This window comes from Crotalus tigris, unplaced genomic scaffold (assembly GCF_016545835.1).
Source record: "Crotalus tigris isolate CLP2741 ecotype Arizona unplaced genomic scaffold, ASM1654583v1 scf7180000017887.1893490, whole genome shotgun sequence".
NCBI lineage: Eukaryota > Metazoa > Chordata > Lepidosauria > Squamata > Viperidae > Crotalus > Crotalus tigris.
The window spans coordinates 476,270-501,964 of record NW_024096704.1 but is presented as its reverse complement, the minus strand read 5'-3'; the positions used below and the strand labels follow the sequence as shown (position 1 = coordinate 501,964).

The 25,695-nt window shown below is 40.7% G+C and overlaps 1 protein-coding gene across 4 annotated transcripts in view; it reads right to left on the bottom strand.

Moving 5' to 3' along the window:
• Nucleotides 1–25,695, bottom strand: part of NPNT (nephronectin) — a 69,696-nt gene that overhangs the window by 40,924 nt on the left and 3,077 nt on the right. For all 4 annotated transcript variants that reach the window (XM_039343996.1, XM_039343997.1, XM_039343998.1 and 1 more), the window contains exon 2: nucleotides 16,706–16,806. In XM_039343996.1, the coding sequence (XP_039199930.1) occupies nucleotides 16,706–16,806 (101 nt within the window). The remainder of the gene's footprint in view (nucleotides 1–16,705; nucleotides 16,807–25,695) is intronic.

Sequence of the window (25,695 nt, the reverse complement as noted above, 5' to 3'; positions counted from 1 at the left end):
AAACATAGAGGGGTGCCAATACTTTTGGTCATATTTGTAAGTACATAAAATTGAAGCATAAAGGAAATTAAACCCAACACATATCATATTTAGGTAATCCTCAACATACAACCACATTTGACCTCAAAATTTGTGTTGCTAACTGAAAAATTGAGTTTTGTCCCATTTTACAATCTTTCTTGCCAGAGCGGTTAAGTGAATCACTGCAGCTGTTAAGTTAGTAATATGGTTGGTTGTAAAGTGAATCTGGCTTTCCTTGTCAGAAGGTCACAAAAGGTGATCCCAGGACCCTGGCATACTGCAACCATCCTAAATATGAGCCAGTTGCCAAGCATCTAAATTTTGATCACATGACCATGGGGATGCTGCAACCGTCGTAAGTGTGAAAAACAGTCATAAATTACTTTTTTCAATGTCACTGTAACTTCGAGCAGTCACTAAATGAATGGTTGTAAGTCAAGAACTAACTGTACTGATAAGTGATCCAGGGTCTCTACATTTCCCTAGTAATGATGTTTACTCTAACCTACCTTTGAACTGTTGATCCAACAATCAGCAGAAACGGTAAAAACTCAGAATAGTATTGAAAGTTTAGAAAGGCGTGAAGGGATGGCAAATGCAGCTGTTATAATCTGGATTTTACTGTTATTTCTTTTTTTTTTTAGTAATGACTTTGATTTCTTCAATGTACTATTCACTACTTCATATCTACACTTTGTATTGTATTGTCCATCCCAAAAGGGAATGTTGCAGTGTGATATAAATGTATGTATACTATTTCTTGGAAAAACAATGAAGCTAAATTAAATGCTTTTATTTACAGCCACTAGGTTAACAGTCCTGCATTATACTATTAAGTTCAAGATGTATAATCCAAATTGCCAGCCTAACTATATTAGCAGGATGCCTGCTTTTTAGGAGTGATTTTGGCTGGTTTACCTCTGCTTTAAGGAACCAAATTGACTCCAAAATGGCATATGACCTAAATAAAACCTATTCGTTACATAGGAAACCACAACAAAAGTTTTGAAAAATATCCAGAAATGCAAGTTCACAAGTGGCCAGCCTTCTCTAACTTTCATAAAAGCCAAAATTTCAGTTATATGTTTAAAGAAACAGCGTTTCATCTTGCCAAGCTAAAGAATGGTATGTGCCTTTGGGCTTTTCATATTAACCACATCAAATTTGCTACTTGGATTTTCTTTCACTTTAATAGAGCAGTGCTGGTTATTGTCAACTTTACTAGGTAGATCAGACAAGAGATACAACCAGATGGGCTAATCTTATTTTACCATAAAGCTACATTAACAGAACTCTATAAGTTTCTCCCGCCATCTCCTTTACAGCTGAAGAAACTAGGGAAGGTCTCTTTTGAAACTCTTGCTCTAATAGTTATCCAGTTGCAGTCTATGCTGACTCTTATCCAAGCATTTCCTAGGTAGTATCTCCAGGCCTAATTTGGCAAGGTCTTTCTCATATTCTGTCGGTTCCTTGCTTGCCACAGTTGTTAAGTGAATCACTGCAGATGTTAAGCTACTAACATAGCATCACTGGTTTCCCCAATGACTTTGCTTGTCAGAAGGTCACAAAAGGTGATCACATGACCCCAGTACACTGCAACCACCCCAAATATAAGCTAGTTGCCAAGCATCCAAATTCTGATCACGTGACTGTGGGGATGCTGCAATGGTGGTGTGAGAAATGGTCATAAGTCACATTTTTCAGTGCTGTTATATCTTTGAAAGTTCACTAAACTGTTTTAAGTCAAGGTCTCCCTGTAATATGTACAGTTTGAACTGAAATGCTGTCTGCAGGATTTTTGAACAGTCCTGGTTTTTTTTGCTATTTGATGCCTCTCTATACCTCCATGGATTGCAACTCTCCTCTGGAGGGGACTGTGATGAATTCCCCAAAGCTGCTTATAGATGTCATTTTGGGGGGTTCAGAGTCCCTTCTAGGAATCTCTGGAATTAATTAACCCTGAAAAACAGCCACATCCTGTTTCCAGAGTGCCTATATCTACAGAGTTACCACATTAACGTACAGTCATAAACCCAAATTAAGCCTCCAAGCCACAGCTCTCACATTGCAGCTGGCAAGGTTATTTCTTGAACTTTAGGGAAGTTACTATCAAACAAATCTTTCTAGCCATTCCAAAGAATATTTTTAAATCTGAGCAGGCTAGGCTGATATGGTATAAATAAACAAACCAGCCAAATACTGCCAAGCATTTCTATAAGAAGCAACTAAGAGGTGGGGACTCAGGCTGTGATCTTAATAGGGATATTGCAAAGAAGCAGAATAACCCCACCTTCCTTATGTTACATACCCAATGATTCTTTTCCAGAGTAATTTTTTCTGCCTTTCTTAGGCAGCTATATATGTAACTACACCCATACACAAAGAGCAATCCTCAACATGCCAGCCATTAACCTCTTTCTCCTTAATTACCTTTAAAGGAGAAAGTTAGAACCCAGATTAATACCTTCCAACAATTAACAGAATAAAAAAAAATATGTTATATATCTACAATCTCCCCAGCTATCCAATTTACCCACTGCTATGCTATGTTGTTTATTATGAAGGAGAGTGTCCTGAGCTACTAATAAAATTAGTTAAAATCCCAAGATAGTTTTAGAACAGGTAGTCCTCAAGTTACGACCACAACTGAGCCCAAAATTTCTCTTGCTAAGTGAGACATTTGTTCAATGAATTTTGGCCCATTTTGCGGCCTTTCTAGCCATAGTGAATCACTGCAGTTTTTACATTAGTAACCAAATTGTTAAATGAATCTGGTTTCCACATTGACTTTGCTTGTCAGAAGATTGTGAAAGGGGACCCCCGTCAATAAACATGAGTCAGTTGCCAAGCATCTAAATTTTGACCATGGAGATGCTGCAATAGTCATGTAAAAAACAGTCATAAGTCACTTTTTTCAGTGCCATTGTAACTTTGAACGGTCACTAAATGAGCTGTTGTAAGTCGAGGACTACCTGTAGTTATTAACAACAGCTTTCAGGCATACACACACACACACACACACACACACACACCTATGTATATGAGCTACAGCTACCAATGGTAACTTCTGGTGTACTGGCCGGTGTCTATATTAGACAATACTATTTTACCCTTTTGATTCTTTTCAAATCCTCAAGATAAAACCACCCTGTCTAATCTTTACCCCTTTCCTTTCCTTTTGATGTTGTTAGTCACATAAAGCTGGGAAACGTTGGGAATGAGTTCTTTTAGACAGCACTAATTTGTTGCTAAAAGAAATAATAAAATTTGCTTTGAGTTTTTTTTTTTTTTTTTTACAATTGAACAGATCCAAAGATGGCTGTCCTGTGGCTAAAAATGAGAAGAATATTACGGTGACCAGTGTCAGCCTGTGCTTGTTACTGAGAGTACATGCCACAGTACCCATCACCTGTTACTTTCTGGTGGTCACTGAAGAGGAGGGCTTTCTTACAGATTTGATTCCTAGGCCAAGCTCCTTCTTAGAACTGGAAGATCATGTTGCACAAAGGGAGTATTTAATTCTTTGCATCTGTTGCTTTGAAGTCAGTGAAATCCTTTCTCCTCTGAAGCTTCCAGTCTTGGAAAGCATAAGTGGAAGTTTCAGTTGTATGAAGATAGGAGGGCAAACTTTTGAAACAGCCCCCATTTTTAGTACCCATCCACTGTTCTGTTTATATTAAAATGTTATCTAGTTTGGTTAATGAAACGTCTGCAAGAAAACAGCCAGACTCAGAGAGCACCAAGAAAACCTTTTTTCAACCATAAGTACAAATATTCTCTATCGGTACCCAGTATTTCCATATCTTTTAATTAAAAAAAATGCTGCTGCCTTCCTCTTGAGTTGTATACAAGAATTAAATTTTGATATAAACTATGCTACTTATGCATTAATCAGGACTGTGGCCTTTTAACTTTAAATAGACACAGACACATAAATACGCACACTGAGAGATAAAGATATGAAGAGACTATCTTCATATTAAACTGAAGTCAAGAAATCAGGATTGTTTCGGTTTTTTAATTTTTATTTTGTTTCATTGTACCGAGAACCTTACCTTCACACATTATTGGAACTAAGCTGAATGGGTAAAATCCAAATAGATTTTAAAAAATGGTTTTCATTATAAATTATAATGAAACTACTAATGAATTTTACATTAGTAATTTGACTTCTTACAGGGAATAAACAGGTTAGTGCTGCCCTTGCAAATAGATCTGAGATAAAGACAAGAGGGATTGCTGTTCCTGCTTTTACAAAGACCTCAAGGTGTCTCTTAAACTGCCATTCTGTGCTGACTGGAGAATGGTGAAGATAGCTGAACTATGCAGTTTGGAGGAGATAGGGAGGGACACTAGGAGGGTTTGGAAAACTATATTCTTGTGGAAGTCAGCTGCTATGTTAAACTAACAAAGTAGCAGAGGGAAAAGCAGACAATCAGATGTGTGCAATTATGAGACCATAATTATACACATCTTATGGCACAAATCTATGACTGGATTGAGCTTGAATCAGCCTCTGAACCACAGCTCACCTTTCACCCTGACTGTTATTTAACAGAAATAGCTTACTGAATAATAAAACCCACTACATTTAGTTGAAATCTTTAAAAAAACATTAAGAATTAAACTTCCAGCCAAAGTAAATCCACATAAATATATGGAATTAATCAGAATTGTCTACCAGGATTGAGTGAACTATTCTGTAGATATTGTCTTCAAGATAATTAACGCACTGTACATAATACAGACGTATAATCTGCTCACTAATATTTAAAACTGGAACAATGCTAGAATTTTCACACAGATTTGACTGTTATCATCAGCTTTCTGGAAAAACTAAGAAGATTTAGCCAATATATAATTGAAAGTGAGGTGGAAACTATTCATACATGAAAACAAAGAGTACCCAGTATGAGGGGTCCTTGGTGCTCTCTGAGCTTGGTTGTTTTCTTGCAGACATTTCATTATCCAAACTAGGTAATGTTATCAATGCACTGATGATGTTTGGGTAAAGAAATGTCTGCAAGAAAACAACCAAGCTCAGAGAACACCAAAGACACCTCTTTTCAACCCTAAGGTACAAATATTCTCTGTCAGTACCTCGTATTTCCATATCTTTTAATAAGAAAAAAAAGTGTTATCTTCTTCTTGAGCTGTATACAGGAATTAAATTCTGAGGTAAACTATCCTATTTATACAGAACATGACACTTTAATCAGGGTTATAGCCTTTTAATTTAAATATACACAAACATATACACAAACACTTAAACACACACACCTGATGTAAACTATCCTATTTATACAGAACATGACACTTTAATCAGGGTTATAGCCTTTTAATTTAAATATACACAAACATATACACAAACACTTAAACACACACACCTGATGTAAACTATCCTATTTATACAGAACATGACACTTTAATCAGGGTTATAGCCTTTTAATTTAAATATACACAAACATATACACAAACACTTAAACACACACACACAGAGAAAAAGATATGAAAAGACTATCTTCATATTAAATGGAAATCAGAATAGTTTTCTTTTTATTTTGTTTCATTGCACTGAGAACCTTACCTTCACATGTTATGGGAACTAAACTGAATGGATATAATCCACATAGATTCTAATACATGAAATCACCTTGATTTTTTTAATTTTCAGCAAACAGAATCCAGAGAGTTTGTAATGCCTGACGATATCATTTAAATTTAATTAATTTTAGTTTAATTTGCTTTGCTTTTTTTCTTTGCTTTTTTTCTCTTTTTCCTTAATTAGTCCTAAGTTTCATGTATGACTTTCAAATTACTTGCTGCCTAACAATTGCCCTTTCTCCTGGTAGCAAGGCAGCTCAGCTGAAAGGAATTATTACACTCTACACTCTTCCAGAGTTCATAATAGTTTAATTCTTTATTCCTCCGTTGTAGTGTATTATTGTTCTGAGGTCATTCTTTTGAGCATATTTGTGAAAATAGCTTCAGAAGAATGGTAAGGGGTCAAAGAAACATGGAAAAGGTAAACATGTCAGTCCAAATGGCAGGTTGATTACTGTGCAGACATGGCAAATTGGTAAATTTATTCAGGAAATGTTGTAAGAAAATATTTCAAAGCTTAGATCACAATGTCCTAAAATTTGTCTAGGCATTGTGACAGATGTTGAAAGAAATCTAGCACTGACCTTCTTGTGATAACCTGAAAGAGGATAATTAATCAAAGATATTAAATAGGATGTGGTGTTGACTTATCCACTGTTCACAATATCTTCTACAATAGCTAATGCAAACATCTTTTAACTGAGTAGTCTCTAGCTATTAGGAAACAGTATTTCAATTGTCATATAATTGATTCTGATATCTCCAGTGACACTCACGATCACCAGGGTATCGGTGGACATCTTTCCTATCACATTCTACTTTACAATGTTAGAATAGAATAGAATAGAATAGAATAGAATAGAATAGAATAGAATCTGGAAGGGACCTTGGAGGTCTTCTAGTCCAGCCCCCTGCTTGAGCAGGAGAACCTATACCATTTCAGACAAGTGACTGTCTAGTGGTCACTTCTTAAAAATCTCCAGTGATGGAGCGCCCACGATTTCTGAAGGCAAGCTCCAGAATTCCAATGGTTAATTCTCCTCCATTAGGAAGTTTCTCCTTAATTCCAGGTTGCTTCTGTCTTTGGTCAGTTTCCAACCATTGTTTCTTGTCTTGCCCTCTGGTATTTTGGAGAATAGTTTGATGCCCTCTTCTTTGTGGCAGCCCCTCAAATACTGGAAAACTACTATCATGTTGCCTCTGTTTCTTCTTTTCTTTAGTATAGCCAAACCCAAGTCCTGCAGTCGTTCTTCATATGTTTTAGTCTCCAGGCCTTTGATCATTTTAGTTGCTCTTCTCTGAACCTTTTCCAAGGTCTCAACATCTTTTTTGTGGTATGGTGGTATGGTGACCAAAATTGGTTGCAGTATTCCAGATGTGGTCTCACTAGGGTTTTATAAAGCGGTACTAATACTTCACGTGATCTTGATTCTATGCCTCTGTTTATACAACCCAGGATTGTATTAGCTTTTTTGGCTGCTGCTGCACACTGCTTTTAAAGTATTAAATAGCTATTAAAAGGAATCTGTCATTCTGCAAAGCAAAGTGTGGCTCCAGAATTGGATCCTATATAGACTCCATAGGCAGTTTTAGAAATTAAAAATGGTGAATGATTCTAGGCCAGTATTTTCTTTGTAAAGTTACTACTGTCTAGTAATAGTTGACAATGATTATTCTGCAGAGAGCTCAGCAGAGAACAACCTCACCAACTTGTTTGTAATAATGTGATTGAATGTTTTAATCATGCTGTATCCATAGAGCAGGGGTATCAAACTGCTGGCCCGCAGGCTGGTTGCATCATACGGAGGCCGCGCCCACCCCAGCTCCAGCAATGCAAAAAAAGTTGTGATATGTTGCGACACGTCACGTGATGTGGTGAGTTTGACACCCGTACCATGGAGTGTCAGATAAATAGTCTTCCAGTCCTTTCTCCACAGGTCTTAATTTATAAAGGCCTGGACAACTTTAATGTATACAGGGAGTCCTCACCTTACAAAAGTTCATTTAGTACAATTTGAAGTTACAACGGCATTGAAAAAAGTGACTTATGAACTTTTTCACACTGACAACCGTTGCAGCATCCCCATGGTCACATGATCAGAATTCAGATGCTTAGCAACGGACTCATATTCATAATGGTTGCAGTGTCCCGGGGACATATGATCACCTTTTGTAACCTTCTGATGAGCAAAGTCAGTGGGGAAACCAGATTCACTTTACAACCGTGTAACTAACTTAACAAATGCAGCAAGAAAGGTTATAAAATGAGGCAAGCTCACTCAACAAATGTCTCACTTAGTAACAGAAATTTTGGGCTCGATTGTGGTCACAAGTTGAGGGCTACCTGCACATGAAGAACTGTCTTCTCCATCTTTTCTTTCTTCCCAGTAAGCTTGCTAGGTAACTAGCCAGCCAGCCAGCATCTCTGAATTTTAAGATCTTTTTTAAGACCTCAGTGTGCCAAATAATCAGAATAGAGTTGGAAGGAACCTTGGAGGTTTTCTAGTCCAACCCACTGCTGAAACAGGAGACCCTATAATATTTCTGTCCAGCCTCTCCTTAAAAACCTCAAGTGATGAAGCACCCACAATGTCTGAAGGCAAAGCTGTTCCACTGGTTAATTGTTCTCACTGTCAGAAAGTTTCTCCTTAATTCCAGGTTGCTTCTCTCCTTGATTAGTTTCCATCCATTGTTTCTTGTCTTGCCTTCAGGTGCTTTGGAAAATAAGTAACGGTAGTCCGCCTTAAGGGATCACATTTGGGACTGGGAACTTGGTTGTTAAGTGCAATGGTTGCTAAGTGAAGCTACCACTATGTTTGAAATTTTACCTTAGCTTTCCTTTATTTTACAGACCTGCGAAGGTTATACATGTGAGAACTGATTGGAACTAATGAAAATTACTTTTTTATTACCATCATAATTGCACACGGTCATTGTCTGTGGCAGTTGCTAAGTGAGGACTAGCTATCAAGACTTGTCTGACCACATAAAATAGGCCTTTGTAGGTAGGTAATTGGTTCAGTGAAATCATTTTTTAATTATGAAGCCACTTTAAATTATATTTTACTGGATTTTTTTCCATTGAAATTGCAGCATCCTAAAAAGGCGTATTTAATTTCAAATATTTTGTTTGTTTTCACAGAGCCTAAATAACACCTATTATAGATGGTCTATATAAATACAATATATATATTGTGTGGTTTGAAAAATATGAGATGTTCATTCTGGATTTTTAAAAAGTACCAATTCTTTCAATAAAAATGCTACTGGATCAGATAGATGCATTCTTTATTTCTAGTTAGTTCTCATCAGTTGCACTATTCTGCAGTTCTAAACACATCTAAACAGGTCAGCTTTAATTTACAGAAATTAATATTCACGCAGCACCACAATTAGGAAAGCATAGACAAAGATGTATACAAAATGTAAACAATCCCATCATACTCTCAAATAGACATATATTGGTAGGGGAGGAATAAGCAAATATTATTTTTGCTTTTTCTGAATCTTTTTGTTTCTTCTTCTTAGTTTTTCCTCTTTTTTCATTTAACTTTTCATTTATTTTAAGCGATTTACATTGCCAGATTTGCATTTAATTTAATTTGTAATTTGGAGGAGAGGCTAAGAATAAAAAGAGGGGGGGGAAGACGAAAAAGGGGAAAGAGGAAAAAAGGCATTCAGTGATTAAGTATTTTAAATTCAAATTGATTTCAGTAGATAATTAATCTTACATGCAGTTTGTAAACTCTTGATTGTACTTATGTACATTCCTAATTGGTGAATAACATTCTGATAAGGCAACTAGCAAATGTCAGTCAACAAAATATTAATTTGGCCAAGAGAAAAGCTGATTTCTGCTACATATGTGTCTTATCTCAGTGGGACTAGCCCACTTCCCTAAACTGGCAGAGGGGCATACTGGGGATCCTGTCTGTTATGTCCTGAGCCTGTGGAAGCAGGCTCGGGGCATTGCAACGGTCCTGGGCAGGTGCAAACTGCCCGGGACCAGACTGGTTGTCGCCAGCGCTCGCGCGCATGCGCGGGTACTGGCGTGCCAAATGTTGCAGTTTGGCCCGGGAATCGCCTATAAAAGAGGCAGGGAGATTTGGGCGTTGTCGGCGTCTTGTAAACAGTATGCTGAACAGAAATAAAGAGTTCCTGAGAACTACAACTGCTTCTCATGTCATTGCCATTTCGCGAAGGACTTAACACTGGCAACGAAGGTGGGATTGCCTTACATCGACCGAAGACAGGTGTAAGCTTACCCGAGAGTCCTGAGCAGTAGGAACGGTGTTGACTTGGCAGCTACCTGCCAATCTAGCGAGCATCGGGGGGTAGGCTGGCTGATAGACCCTTCCTTTTCTACAAAAATGGCAAAAGTTGGAAGACTTTCAGAATTCGACGTCTCGCATCCGGAAAGATGGGAGTCCTACGTAGCCAGGGTGGAAAACTATCTTAAAGTCAATCAAGTAAGAGAAGATAGTTTAAAAGCTGCCACCCTGCTGTGCGTTTGCGGTCAAGACGCATTCGAAATCGCTGAAAACATAGCAGCACCTGTACCTCTAGAATCTGTTAACTATACAGATCTCAAAAAACTACTAAAGGAACACTTCCAGCCCAAGTTGTCCATCATCGCTTGGCGCCACACCTTCGAACAGAGGGATCAGCGACCCGGAGAATCAGCCAAAGAATACATTGCTGCACTGAGAAAAGCCGCTAAACACTGCGAGTTCAAGGATCTAGAAGAACGGCTGAGAGACAGATTTGTATGCGGACTGAGGCATAGAGAATTGCAGCAGAGACTTTTCGCTAAAGAAGACTTATCATTTCAAGATGCCTTGAGAGAGGTTACCGCAGAAGAGGCAGCGGGCGGCGCCATCAAGAACATGAGGCCGATCAGAAGCACTCCAGAAGCTGTGTCCGTGCACCAGGAAGGAGTCCAAAGGAACCCAGAGGAGGATCCTGACGATGAAGTAGACCATCTCTACCCCACGAAAGAAGGGAAACAGAAAGGAAGCTCTTCAGCTCTCCCCAAGTGCCTCGGTTGTGGAGGTCGCCACAAGAGGACCGATTGTAGATTCCGCTCCGCTATCTGTAGGGCATGCGGAAAACAGGGACACATTTCAGCTGTGTGTCTGGGCCTTCAGAAGGTACAACCTCGGGAAGAATTGCGCCTGAAAGGTAACAGGGTCCCCAGCCAAAACAGGGTGGGTTTCTGCACTTCGCGAAGAAGCATTTATAGGACAGGCACACACAAGCCCATCAAGAAAAAGCTGTCACTTAAGGTGAAGCTACAAGGGGTTCCATTGGCTATGGAACTGGATACGGGGTCTGCACTTTCAATCATCTCCATGCACACGTTTAGGAAGATTTGTTCTGGCAGCGGATTTCAGGCCAAGCTGAGGCCTTCCAATATTGTGTTAACAGACTTTCAAAACTCCAGAGTGTGTGTTAAGGGGGAGGCCACCCTTAACGTACAGTATAAGGATTTTGAAGGTCCACTAGATGTAATAGTAGTAGGGGGTGAACGAACGAGTCTCATAGGACTCGACTGGTTTGAGGCCTTGGGAATACACGTCACAGGGCTGAATAGCTTGCAAACAATTGACCTACAAGAAGTCTGCAAAGAGTTTGCAGATGTTTTCAGCGCCCAGCTGGGCACGTACAAAGGACCCCCAGTGTCACTGAAGTTAGACCCCACTGTCACCCCTATTAGAATTAAAGCAAGAAGGGTCCCTTTTGCTTTAAAGGGAAAAATTGACACCGAGTTGGACAAACTGATTCAGCAAGGGGTTTTAGAACCTGTCGACTCCAGTCCTTGGGAGACCCCCATTGTCACGCTTCTTAAGGCAAATGGGGACATTCGCATCTGTGCAGATTACAAATGCACTCTGAATAAGGCATTGCAGCAACATGCCTATCCTGTTCCTGTGGTCAGTCATATCCTGGCCTCCCTCAAGGGGGGGGGTCGCGTTTTTGCAAAGCTTGACCTAGCTCAGGCGTATCAACAGCTGCCTGTTGATGATGCTGCTGCTGTAGCTCAGACCATTGTGACCCACAGGGGGACATTCAAGGTAAAGAGGTTACAATTTGAAGTAAATGTCACTCCTGGGATTTTCCAAAGCATAATGGAAAACACACTACGGGGTATACCAGAGGTTTGCCCCTATTTTGATGATGTCTTAATTGCAGGAGATTCTACACACACCTTAGCTGAGAGATTAAGGGCTGTCCTGCTGAGGTTCAGGAAAACGGGCCTCAAACTTAAGAAGGACAAATGTAAAATTGGGGTGCCTACAGATTTTCTGGGATTCAAAATCGATGCTACCGGGATTCACCCTGCTGAATCCAAATTGAAAGCTATTATGCATGCTCCTAGACCAAAGTCCAAGGCCGAACTACAGGCCTTTCTGGGCCTTCTGAACTTCTACAATTCCTTCCTTCCAAACAAGGCTAGTATAGCTGAGCCTCTTCATAGGCTCTTGGACAAACAGGCAGTGTGGCAGTGGTCACAAAAACACAAAGCAAGTTTCAATGAGGTCAAGGCCTTACTCACTTCTAACAGTGTGCTTGCACATTTCAATGAATCCCTTCCTGTGTGCATCGCTTGTGATGCTTCTCTTTATGGGGTGGGAGCCGTACTAAGCCACCTCAGATCAGATGGAACTCAGGTTCCTGTTGCATATTACTCCAGAACCTTGTCTTCTGCAGAGCGAAATTATGCTCAAATTGACAGGGAGGCTTTAGCTGTTGTTGCTGGAATCAAAAAATTCCATGATTTCCTATATGGCAGGCATTTCACAGTCTTCACTGACCATAAGCCTTTGTTGGGGCTGTTTACCACACATAAACAAACTCCCCAGATCATCTCCCCCAGAATGCTGAGATGGTCTATCTTTCTGTCTGCCTATGATTTTTCCTTACTTCACAAACCTGGGAAAGAAATGGGCCATGCTGACGGCCTCAGTAGATTACCCCTGCCGGTAATAGAAGCTGACCCTGCACCATCAATCAATATCCTCTCCATTCAGGCCTTGCCTGAGTCCCCTTTGGATGCCAGGGATGTGGCCGCTGAACCAGCCACAGATCTCACACTTTCGCGTGTCCTTTCTTGGGTTTAATCTGGATGGCCAGAGAGCTGTCCAGGCACTGAGTTTCAGAGTTTCTGGTCCAAAAGGAACGAGTTATCCACCTTCCAGGGGTGTCTGCTTTGGGGGAGCAGAGTTGTCATTCCTGCCTCAATGAGGACTAGGGTCTTAGGTTCCCTCCACGAGGATCATCCTGGCATTGTACGTATGAAGGCGCTTGCGCGCAGCCATTTGTGGTGGCCTGGGTTAGACAAAGACATTGAAGCTAAGGTGCATGCATGCCACCTTTGTCAACGCTCGCGCCCTGAAATGCCCCAAGCTCCTGTACATAGATGGGAGGAAACACAGTCTCCATGGTCTAGGGTGCACATTGACTACGCTGGGCCCTTTCAGGGTCAATTCTTCTTGGTCCTAGTTGATAGCCATTCAAAATGGCTTGCAGTTGTACCTGTCTCTTCCACCACCACTGCAAAGACTATTCAAGTACTGAGGGGGATTTTTGCTGCACATGGGCTTCCAGATGTCCTCGTGTCGGACAACGGCCCTCAATTCACTTCTTCTGAATTCCAAGCTTTCTTACAGGCCAACATGATTCGTCATGCCACCTCTGCGCCTTTCCACCCGTCCACCAACGGCATGGCTGAACGCATGGTTCGTATCACCAAGGACGCCTTGAAGAAAATTACCTACGGAGACTGGCATCACAGGTTGGCTGACTTCCTCCTTTCTTATCGCACTACACCTTCCACTTCTACCGGGAGGAGCCCAGCTGAACTTTGTTGGGGGCACAAACTGACTACCAAGCTTGACCGGTTGCACCCGGACAGACTACCTTCCACAATCACACACCCCAGGGCACCTAGACAACTGCTTGTGGGTGCCCCGGTTTGGACTTGTAACTACGGGCCTGGTCATTCATGGGTCCCTGCCACTGTATCCAGGGTCACAGGTCTTTTGTCCTACGAGGTGTCCCTGGACAATGGTCGTGTCCTGCGCCGACACATCGACCAGCTCCGCACTAGACGGGACCTTCCCACTGAGACTCCTGGGTCTTTTCCAGGGGGGGAGGGGGACCCCTTTGGGCAAAGGGAAGAGTGCGGGCTGCCGCCTATCAGTAACAAGGGAGCTACAGACAGCTCATTCCGAGATTCCGCGAGTGCTCCAAACAGGAATCCATGGAGCCCAACTAGAACTCAGGCACCAGTGCCTACTCCAGCCAGGGAGTCACCCCGGGGGCATAATCACTACTCACCCGCATCACTCAGTACTCCAGTCAGGGAGGATATCCGGGAGCGTCCAAACAACCCACACCCTGCAAGAGAGCTGGCACACATTCCGTCTAGTTGGCCCGACACTACCCCTGTCCCTAGAAGGGGGCAAGCACACAGGGAGGTGGCCGAGGAACCAAATCCCGACTACAACACCTCTGACATACTCAGGGGACAACTGAGTTTTGGGACAGCACTGAAACCCCAACAAGCCCGGGTACAGAACGGGAACAAGGGGAAAGACAACCTCTTGACAGGTCTAGGACAGACCTGGGAGGGTCGCCCAACAGTGACAGTCACTTAAGAGGGCCAGAGAGCCTGCAGCCAGGCAGGACAACCACGTCAAACAGAGAACGAAGCCCTGGCCTGACGAGCCCAGTGGGCAAGCAAGCAGGCCAGGCATTGGAGCACAGTCCTTGGGAATCACCAGGGTATAGCAAGGGGGACAAGCATGCATCACCCCTCAGTCAAGGGGTACTTGGCAGGTACCCAGAAGTCAGGAGGTCACAGAGAGCCAGAAGATCTCCTCAGTATTTAGAAGATTTTGTAACTCTACTGGCAAAACAGAGTTAACAGAGAGTATTCCTGTACACATAGGAAAATAGAACACTGGGAACAATAGAAGCAGAGGGGATAACTAGTACAAAGTAGTATGGGCACCACGCTCGTATTGGGTTGTATATTATTATTGTATGATCATAGTCTTAGCTGGGGGGGAAGGGGTATTATGTCCTGAGCCTGTGGAAGCAGGCTCAGGGCATTGCAACGGTCCTGGGCAGGTGCAAGCTGCCCAGGACCAGACTGGTTGTCGCCAGCGCTCGTGTGCATGCGCGGGTGCTGGCGCGCCAAATGTTGCAGTTTGGCCCGGGAATCGCCTATAAAAGAGGCAGGGAGATTTGGCCGTTGTCGGCGTCTTGTAACCAGTATGCTGAACAGAAATAAAGAGTTCCTGAGAACTACAACTGCTTCTCGTGTCATTGCCATTTCGCGAAGGACTTAACACCGTCAGTCAAGGAATTTCAGCTGGCGGGATCAGGAGAAGAGCCTTCTCTGCTGTGGCTCCTGCCCTCTGGAACATCGGATCCTCAAAGTGAAATTGGGTCCCACCCTCCTGACTTTTTTGTAAGAGCCTTAAGATCTGACTCTACCAGATGGCAGTGGGGGAGCTTCACACTGGAAACTGTTGGCTAATTAAAAGCTATTTCCCCCCTCTCCTTCTCTGTGTATCCGGCTCCCTCTTTTGCCATCTTGTGTTAATGATTTTAATTTATCTACTTTGTCGTTTTATATCTGAAGATTTTAATGTTTTTATGCTGTGAGCTTCCCAGAATCGTTTGACATGAGATGGGTGGCAAAGAAATTTCAAAATAAATAAACAAACAAATAAATGTCACACTACTATACAAGCAGCTATTCAATATAATACTGAGAACACATTGTGGTTTTAAGAAATATACTTTTAATAAGGATATTATTATTATTATGCGTAGCTACAGTAGCCAGGAAACCATGATGCTATTGCCGAGTAGTAATCTAGCTTGCCAAGGTACCACACCTGTTATAGGACACGCTTGTGTGCGTTTCAAGGTGCACCACAGGAAGGCGAGCTGGCTTCGCACCGGAGAGAAAGACGAGCAGTTCTTCCTGTAGCATCATCCAAGGCCCCTCCTCCCTTCCCGGAGCTGGTTTGCAAATGGGAGCGACAACTGGGAAGGTTCAGAGCAGTCAGGAATCTGACTGTCTGCTCAGAGTACAACCTGCCTCCTCACCAATGTGGTACCTACCTATCTACTTTCATAGAACATGCTTTTGAACTGTTAGGTGGACAGAAGCTCAGGCGAGTGACAGGAGTTCACACTCCTTGCAGTACCTGGGCTTGAACTGCCAGAGCTGAGGCCATCTTCAATGTCATTAAGCCACTGACCTGCCATGCCTCCTTTTATATAGGTGAAAAAATTATGTGTAGAGTACTAGATGATTATGACTGTCATATGCTTCATAATGTGGGGAACTAGGAAGATCACATATCTAACTTTGCAACAATTTTCAAAAGCATAAATATCTAATATAGGTATTTTCTGGATGAAGACTATAGTGATTTAACTAAGCTAACTGTTTTAATTCAGTTGATAGCCACCATTTCTGTATCATTATCACTTCCTTAGCTTCTAACATACCTTGTCAAAGGAGCAGTTTAAAGGGTTGATAGAACAATGAAAAAAGTGAGAAATGTTATTAATAAATGACCACTACAGGACACTGTCAGGATAAACAGAAAGATAAAAACTGAGCTGGATTGTTTTTGTTGCATTTTTTTTTAAAAAAATAGGTAGAATATTTCCATAAAATTCCATTTAAAGAGCAATTGCTCACATAGAGAATATATCAATTAAAATTTAAGTTTCAAACAAAAATTAATTTGGACAATTAAAGCTGGTCAAAGAAAGATATACCAAATTTAATACCGAGGTTAAAAGAGAAAGAAAAATAGTGATCCCATTGTTTATTTATGCCACTTACAGTACTGTTTGTATGAGTACTTGGACTTTACAATGACCAGAGTTTTTAACCTGTCAGTGTCCCTCCAGGAAAGAGCAGTAGCCAGTATATATTATAAGCCCTTCATCAGGTGAGTGTCCATGATTTCAGGAAAGCTATTACAGTATTAGTGATGTCCAAGCCCCATGAGGAATGGCTCAAAGCCCCAGCAGTGGTGATACTCACGTTGGCAGTGGCCCCAGGCGTGGCGAGCCCAGCCCCAGCAGCAATCCACTCTGCTCCCAAAATGGCACAATCCAGTCGTGGAAAGGATCTGCCTAGGCCACCTGCACCAGCACCAAAAATAAGCTTTAAAGAGTAAGTCCAAGACTCCATTCGTGTTAAGTTATAGTTGGTTTATTGGTGCTGAACTGAGTAAACCTCAACTGGCTGGATTCACACAATGTACTAACTTACGGTATTAGAAACAAATGGCTGGGTTTACCCAATATACCAGGGGTTCTCAACCTTGGCAACTTTAAGACTTGTGGACTTCAACTCCCAGAATTCCTCAGCCAGCTTCTGGCTGAGGAATTCTGGGAGTTGAAGTCCACAAGTCTTAAAGTTGCCAAGGTTGAGAACCCCTGCAATATACCAACCAGAACTATATGCACTCAGTTCAGTATAATGTTTTCACCTTGACAGAAAAGAAATGAGTGAACTATGGATCTTTTGTTCAATTACACTACAACAATATTTTTTGCCCAGTCTTTTTATTGTAAACTTTCAAGAAAGAAACCAATCATTGCATTTCTGGGTCCTTTTTCTATTTTTTGTGAGTTTTTTTTTTCTGGCAGAAGAGATATCTCGCTGGTTAACTCCTGTATATACCCTAGCAATTTTTCTCAACCTTGGCAACTTTTAAGAGGCATGGACTTTAACTCCCAGAATTTTCCTGTCAGCCATGCTGTCTGGGGAATTCTGGGAGTTGGTCCATGCCTCTTAAAGTTGCCACGATTGAGGAATATTGCCCTTCTGGATAACTGCAACATCATGTAACAGGACACATATAGTATGTGATGGTTATTGCAGATGCTAATTCAATGGACAGAACTTTCAAACAATTTCATTGCATCCCAAATGCTGTATTTTTAATTGGAATTGGTTTAGACATTCAGCTGTCATTTATTAAATAATATTTTTAAGCTTCCAGATTTTATCATTATTTGGGAAGCACGTTTTTACTCTTATTATCTTGGCAAGCCATCTTGAAACCATCTGTCATAAAGTTTTCATATGTTTTTGAACTACTGTTTCATCCCATCTTTAAAGGGTCTGGGAAACTATTTTTCCATCTTAGGCTAATAGTTTTTTTTAGTTTAGTTTCTCTTTCATTCCATCTCTTATTAGCATAACATATCCAATACCATCTGGGTTTATCATGGGAATCAAATGTTTCTGGTGCTTTTTTGTAAAGATAATTTAACCACATAACTCAAAATTTGATAAGGGGTCTTAAAAAACAAGTTGCATGGAAATTCTTCTAGGTAATCAGCCTTTACTTCTAGCCATTCACCATAAAAACAACTTAGCTGGAAGTTATTGATTTCTAGGCAATTCCCCAGATCTAAAACTAGGATAAGGTCAACGTTCTATGTACCATCCTGTCCTCTAATTATATATTGGACATACAACATGCCAGAGGTAAGGTCAGACATTCTGAATATGGTGCTGAGCTAGAAAACGTTTCTTCCAACATGCTAAAACTTACAGCTGAAATACATATTCAAGATGAATGCACCATATCTCATTAAAGGGATAAAGTTAGGGCAGCTACAAATATTTTATGATGATTCATTGTCCTTTTATTAGCTATAGCAATATCCATTTGATTACCGATGGTGTTCAAAATTTGTACACCTCTCCTGTTAAAGCATAACACACTATAAAATAATAATAAAGTGTGCTTTATTTGAGCAAATCAACTGACCCTATGGAATAAATGATTACTCAACCAATTGTAAAAAGGATAGGTAAAGGATAAGCTTTAAACTAAAATCCCACCCAGCATATTTTCTTGTCGTCTACATGACTTATTTCCTAATTTGCATCAAAGTTTTTTTAAATCAAATTTTGACACATTATAACTGTAGCAATTACATGTACATTCCTGCTTTTCAGCCCTCACTTTCAGATTTCATTTATCTGCATTCATGTTTAAACTTGAGCTGCAAACTTGTCAGCATGCTATTTCATCAACGTTGTGCTCAAATCATTAACTTCTGATTTATTCAGCTTATTAACGGAGAGTTTTTACTATTTGATAGACCTATTTGATAGCAACAATAGGAATTACAGAGGACAAATAAATTGTTTTCTTATAATATTCCTATAATCTCTGTGTGTGTGTGTGTGTGTGTGTGTGTGTTATACACACAATAAAGATCTGATGGCAGCAATTTAGCACCTTCCAAATGCCTTGCATTCTCATAGTCTTCAACAGAAATGTGCCTTTTCCTGAACCATCAAAGTATCTTTAGGAAACTGAGAGATCAGGGACAGTAGAAGAGATCCATAATTGTCCATTTAACTTACATAGGCAAACAGATTTCTGCATGAGCATCCTATAGTTGTCAAAAACCAAGAGCCATAGGCATAAATTTGATGCTCATCCAAAAATGGCATTTAAGCTGTCAGAGTTTTGAAGGATTCTGATACTGAAGTTTCAAGCAGTAAGTGTGTTAAAAATTGGGAAGCCATTAAACAAATAAATTCTTTCTGTATCAGCATCCCAGAATCTTCCCATGTAATATATGTTAATAAAAGTAAAGGTATCCCCTGTCCAGTCATATCGGACTCTAGGGGGCCGTGCTCTGTTTCTTAGACAAGGGAGTGAGGGTTGTCCAAAGACACTTTTGTGTTCATCTGGCCAGCATGTCTATATGCTGAGTTGAACAGAACACTGTTACTTTCCCACCGAAGTGGTACCTATTTATCTACTTGCATTTGCTTGCTTTAGAACTGCTAGGTGGGCAGGAGCTAGACAGGAATGGGAGTTCATCCCGTTGTGCAGTGCTCAGTTCTCAAACCCAGAATGTCAGCTTTCCAGTGACAAGGTCAGTGTCTTTAACTGATGAACCATCATACCCCTTTTAATAGCCAGATTTAAATCCTGGGCATCTTCCTTTTGTCTTTTTAAGGAAACCTCCCTTCTCCTCTCCACTCTGGTCAAAAGAATGGGGAGCTATGAAGAAGGAACTATGCCACTCCTTTCATTTCAATTATTTTGTCAACTAGAGCAGATAAAACCTCTCCCAACGTTAGCCCTCTGAATCCTTCCTTGCTCCTGGCCAAAGATCTCTGAAAGAACCAATTTCCAACTCCTTTTTTTTTAGGTGGAAATGGAAATAATTCTAATAATATAATAATTCTGTCTAATGAAGAGAAGGACAAGGGGGGACATGATAGCAGTGTTCCAATATCTCAGGGGCTGCCACAAAGAAGAGGGAGTCAAGCTATTCTCCAAAGCACCTGAAGGCAGGACAAGAAGCAAGGGATGGAAACTAATCAAGGAGAGAAGCAACCTAGAACTAAGGAGAAACTTCCTGACAGTTAGAACAATTAACCAGTGGAACAACCTGCCTCCAGAAGCGGTGAATGCTCCAACACTGGAAGTTTTTAAGAAGAGATTGGACAGCCATTTGTCTGAAATGGTATAGGGTTTCCTGCCTGAGCAGGGGGTTGGACTAGATGACCTCCAAGGTCTCTTCCAATATTTTATATATATGTGTATAAACTATGGATTGGATTCTCTCCCTTCCCTTCTTTCAACTCTTTCAAACTGTCTTTCCCTATTGGCCTGAGATCTCCCAAGAGAGGGGGATGTCCATTACTTCTTCGGGAAGGAATTTTCTCCCCACACAGAGACCTTTGCACCCTCTTGTCAGGCACTTGCCTATTCCTGAATTCATCCCTCCATTTCAAGGAGATTAATCGGCGTAATTATATCTTCCCCCTTCCCAAATCAGTTCTCTTCAATCTCAAAATCAAAGCTGCTAGCATGCACCAAAGCTGAAAGATATAACCAATTATGTCTGAATAGGTGAGGGTAATTTATTTATTATTATTTTGATAACTTAAATATCTAATATTCCTTTCTCCTCCTATTTTCCCCGAAACAGCCTTGCATTGAGAGTGTGTGACTGGCCCAATGTCAAACAGCCAGCACTCATCGCTAAGGTGGGACTAAAACTCACAATCTCCTGGTTTCTACCCTGATACCTTAACTATTGCACCAAACCACACCAAATCAAAGGAGTGACAAAGGAAGCAATCCTTCACTATTTCCCAGGATATCTCTCTTCTAGGTATTCTTTCCAGTGAATAAAATATTACAGATCGCTTCTTGTGCATCAAGTATCTCAAAGAACTTCCACTTTCAATTCTTCATCCCTACTTGCAGAGATGGAGTAAGCACAACACAACAGTGATGCATAAGGCTCAGGTTCCAAGCTCAAGTGGTGGCAAACCGATGTATGTTCAGTGCAGCTTGAAGCTGCTAATAAAAGGCTGCAGGATTGATATGTGTATGTACAGGAAAGAGTGCAGCTTCTTAATGGTCATATGACAGAGAGAAATTTGGTAAAGAGCCAGGAGACAAGGGAGGGACTTCAATAATGCAGGGGCCATCTTAGTGATGTCAGCTGGCAGAACATTTGTTAATGGTCTTGGCTTGATACAACTGATCCTTGAGGAGATGCTGATCTATCTGCCATCCTGGAGAAAATAGAAGCTCTCGGGGAAAGGAAACAATCAGGAAACATTAAGCAGCAGTCATGGATAATATCTGTGTATGAACTAAAATTGCAACACTAGTGTAGAGACATAAATTGGCATATTAAATGAGAACCCAGTCATAGGCAAAATATCAATTCAATGATCTTGCTGTGGTTAAGATAGCAATGGAGGAATTCTGTTTCATCATCTAAATATACAGTAGATGACAGGCAGAAGATAGTTGGAAGAACAGTATATCCAACAGATAAAACAAAAAGATGCCATGAACTGTTGGCTTTTATCAGAAATTAAATGAATTCATAACGTGTGGTTCTGGAAAATCTGTTGAATGAGCCAATAATCTCTTTACAGAGCAGAGGGAAGACCATAACAGGAAATGAAATGGGCCATTGTGGAGGAAAATTAAAATACCACTCGAATGGCATCCAGATCCTTGACATAAGGTCAGTCAATAATAAAAGCCAATGAAACTGTGTCTCAAGGCCCCTGATAGAGACAAACAGTGCAGACAGCTTCTGGTAAAAGATGTGGCAAGTTGCCAAGGGTAGCAAAAAGAAATGTTGACTTTCATACATGCTATTCTAAGATGCCAGAAAAAGCCACAGAGAAGTTGTTTTAAATAGAATGAAATGTCCAGAGCAACTAGATTTCTTTCCTCAAGGAAGAAGAGTATATTACTAATCACTATGAAGCAATTCTCCCCACGTTGAAGAAAACAGAAGAAGCAAGATGACCGAGTCCCCTTAAAGCAGGGGTCTTCAAACTTGGCCCTTTTATGACTTGTGGACCTCAACTCCCAGAATTCCTCAGCCAGGCATGCTGGGAATTCTGGGAGTTGAAGTCCACAAGTAATAAAAGGGCCAAGTTTGAAGACCCCTGCCTTAAAGTCATCTGTTTGAGCCTGCATACGTGGGTCCTGCTATTGTGGATTGATGTGCAAGGTCAGTTAGGGAAGGCATCTTCCATGTTCTTCCAAGTCACTTGGGATGGGAAAGATGCTGGGAGGAAGGAATTACAATTTTCAGGAGCCGAATAGATATGATAAGAGGGCTTCAGGGTAAGAAGTAATTGATGTGTCAGAAGATCACACCACTTGTTTTGCAAGCTAGAAATATAAGAGATGCATATATAGAATGGGAAAAAAATTGTATTCAGCTGTTCTGATGATATATAAGACTATGAGAAGTTTGTAAAGGTGTATCAGGTTTCTGTGATCAATTTGTACCTCAATAAAATGTGTTGTGCCTTCAGACATGACAGCAATTGGAGTTCCCGTGTTCAAAACTATCCCTGGTAGCCAAAGACTTCTTTTTAAAAGAAACTTAAGTTTGCTTTGCATAAAAAGATTTGAGAAGAAAAATGTATAGCAAGCTCTCATTAAACTTTTGATCAGATTATAAAAGCACAGCACTCAAAGCAAAATCAGAGGAATCAGACTAAGCCATAGACAGATATAAGGGATCTGGATTATGAGGGGTATATTGAAAAGGGAATGTTCATTTCAATAGACAAAGGCTTGTTGGATCTCAGAAGCTCACCGTTCTTAGTAAAACACAAGAGCAGTGCATGAATATCAGCAAAACTGTCAAAAATTTAAGATAAAAAAATGACAAAGTCGATTACAGGTAGTCCTCGACTTATAACCACAACTGAGTGCAACATTTTTGTGGCTGAGACAGTTGTTAAGTGAATTGCCCCATTTTACGACCTCTATTAAATGAATCACAGCAGTTGTTAAGTTAGTAATCCTGTTGTAAAGTGAATCTTGGCTTTCCCATTGACTTTGCTTGTCAGGTCACAAAATGACCCTGGGACATTGCAACCATCATAAATATGAGTCAGTTGCCAAGCATCAGAACCATGGAGATGCTACAATAGATGTTAAGTGTGAAAAACGGTCATGAGTCATTTTTTAAAGTGATGTTGTAATTTCGAACGGTCATTAAATGAACTGTTGTAAGTTGAGGACTATCGGTAAAGGATTGTGTATGTGTACAGGATGGGAGATTTCCAATATAGACTAAATCCATCTTCAACTGAATCCATCTGAATTTTCCTTGACGAAATATAATAGTTCAGATGGATAGATCAAAGAAAGGCCCATTTATTCAGCATAGTATAGAGCAGAATTCCCCAACTTTTCCAGCTTTGTGGACCGGTGGGGGAGGGGAGATGGTTCCACACGAATGGTGGGCAAGCGCATTCACACACACAGCTCCATTTGCCTACAGCTCCATTTGCTCATGCAAATGGGAGCGCACATGAATGCACTTGCCCTCTGCTCACGCAAGTGGGAATGCGTGTACACGCTCGCCCACCCGCCACTTCCACAGCCCGATTCTAAACGACTAAAGGCTCGGTAGTGGGCCACAGCCGGAAGTTGGGGACCCTTGGTATAGAGCAGGGGTCTTCAAACTTGGCCCTTTTATGGCTTGTGGACTTCAACTCCCAGAATTCCTCAGCCTGGCTGAGGAATTCTGGGAGTTGAAGTCCACAAGCCATAAAAGGGCCAAGTTTGAAGACCCCTGGTATAGAGCATGTTTTTATAGGAACTGCAGAATTGCACATACTTGTGTCATGTGCAGAATGGTAAATAAGCAAAAAAATGATCTGAATGGTCTCCAATATGTCTTGATAAACATGGTTCATAAATCTCATTAAGGCTGAGGAAGAACTATCAAATTCAAATAATATTACTAAACATTTCAGTAATGAGTATCAATGGGAATTAGATGTCTATATCCCTCTTTCATGTCAAACAATTTGAAAGGTCCTCTGAGACAAGATTTGTAGGTTTTGTTGTATTCCATGATTTCAAAAAGATGGGGAAAATGACAGTATTCATTAATAGATAGAGGGTCAAGGAGTTGGTAACAATGAACTACATCAAAGGCAGGGCACTTACAGGGGAAGAAAATGGGCAGATAATTTTTTTCTGCAAGTTCTCATTAATAAAAGTCCTTTAGGTATCCAACTGTCTTTTGTAGATGTGATGTTCTGTGATAATCCGAGCTGCAGGAATAAGACTGAAAGTACAATCACAAAGTTGATGGATATCACAGTCATTGTCTCCCCGTTTCCAAACACATCAACCTTATTGCTTGTGAATTGCTCAGAGCAACTGCAGTTGGGCGATGCCTAAACTCAGTTAAACAAGAAATAAATAAAACATGGTCCATGTATTTGCCAGACAAAAGAGGACACTTCTGCCAGAGGATGCAATGTGGGTGGTTTAAAGCCCTGCAGGCTGTGAGTTTTGTAGGCAGGTGAACCAAACATTATTCTAGTTCTAATTAACATATGGATTATGAGTTTGAAGCCAGTCCATCCCCAGGACTATTAGAAAATGTGATGGCAAGGCTAAATAAAATCTAGTCTGATGGCTGTTGATATTAAATAGCAAATGGTATGTCTAGAGATGGGCTTTCGACACAAAATCAACCATTAACAGCTTCAACTCAAAGTGGGAATCAGCAGATTTCATAGGGTGAGCTTACTTATTGTGATGATAGATTCTATGAAGCTGCCAGTGGCACGAGTAATAATAATAATAATAATAATAATAATAATAATAATAATAATAATAATAATAATGTTGGAAGGGACCTTGGAGGTCATCTAGTCCAACCCCCTGCTCAGGCAGGGAACCCTATACCATTTCGGACAAATGGCTGTCCAGTCTCTTCTTAAAAACTTCCAGTGTTGGAGCATTCACCACTTCTGGAGGCAGGTTGTTCCACTGGTTAATTGTTCTAACTGTCAGGAAGTTTCTCCTTAGTTCTAGGTTGCTTCTCTCCTTGATTAATTTCCACCCGTTGCTTCTTGTCTTGCCTTCAGGCGCCTTGGAAAATAGCTTGACTCCCTCTTCTTTGTGGCAGCCCCTGAGATATTGGAACACTGCTATTATCCCCCTTCGTCCTTCTCTTCATTAAACTAGACATACCCAATTCCAGCAGCCTTTCCTTATATACTTTAGCCTCCAGTCCCCTGATCATCTTTGTTGCTCTTCTCTGCATTTTTTTTAGAGTCTCAACATCTTTTTTACATTGTGGTGATCAAAACTGGATGCAGTATTCCAACTGTGGCCTTACCAAGGCATTGTAAAGTTGTATTAACATAAGGGACCAACTTTTTTACAATGAAAAGGAGGACACAAATAAATTGAAAAAAAAATATCGTAAATAAAAGAAACATTTTATTCATTGCAACAATAATACAGACAACTTGCATATGCAAAGTTTGCCAGCCGGGTGTTTTGGCGCGCTCAGCAGCAATTCCTATCGGCTTTCAAAAGCCAATAGTGGGAGTAGCACAGCTCATGCAAAAGTTGAAAAAAAAAACATCAAAAAAAGGTGCCAGAACGCTGTTCTGAGCGTTCTATGAGAAAAAAAAGCCCTGCAGATTAGTCTTCAAATATCGAAAAGGAGGACATGTAGGAG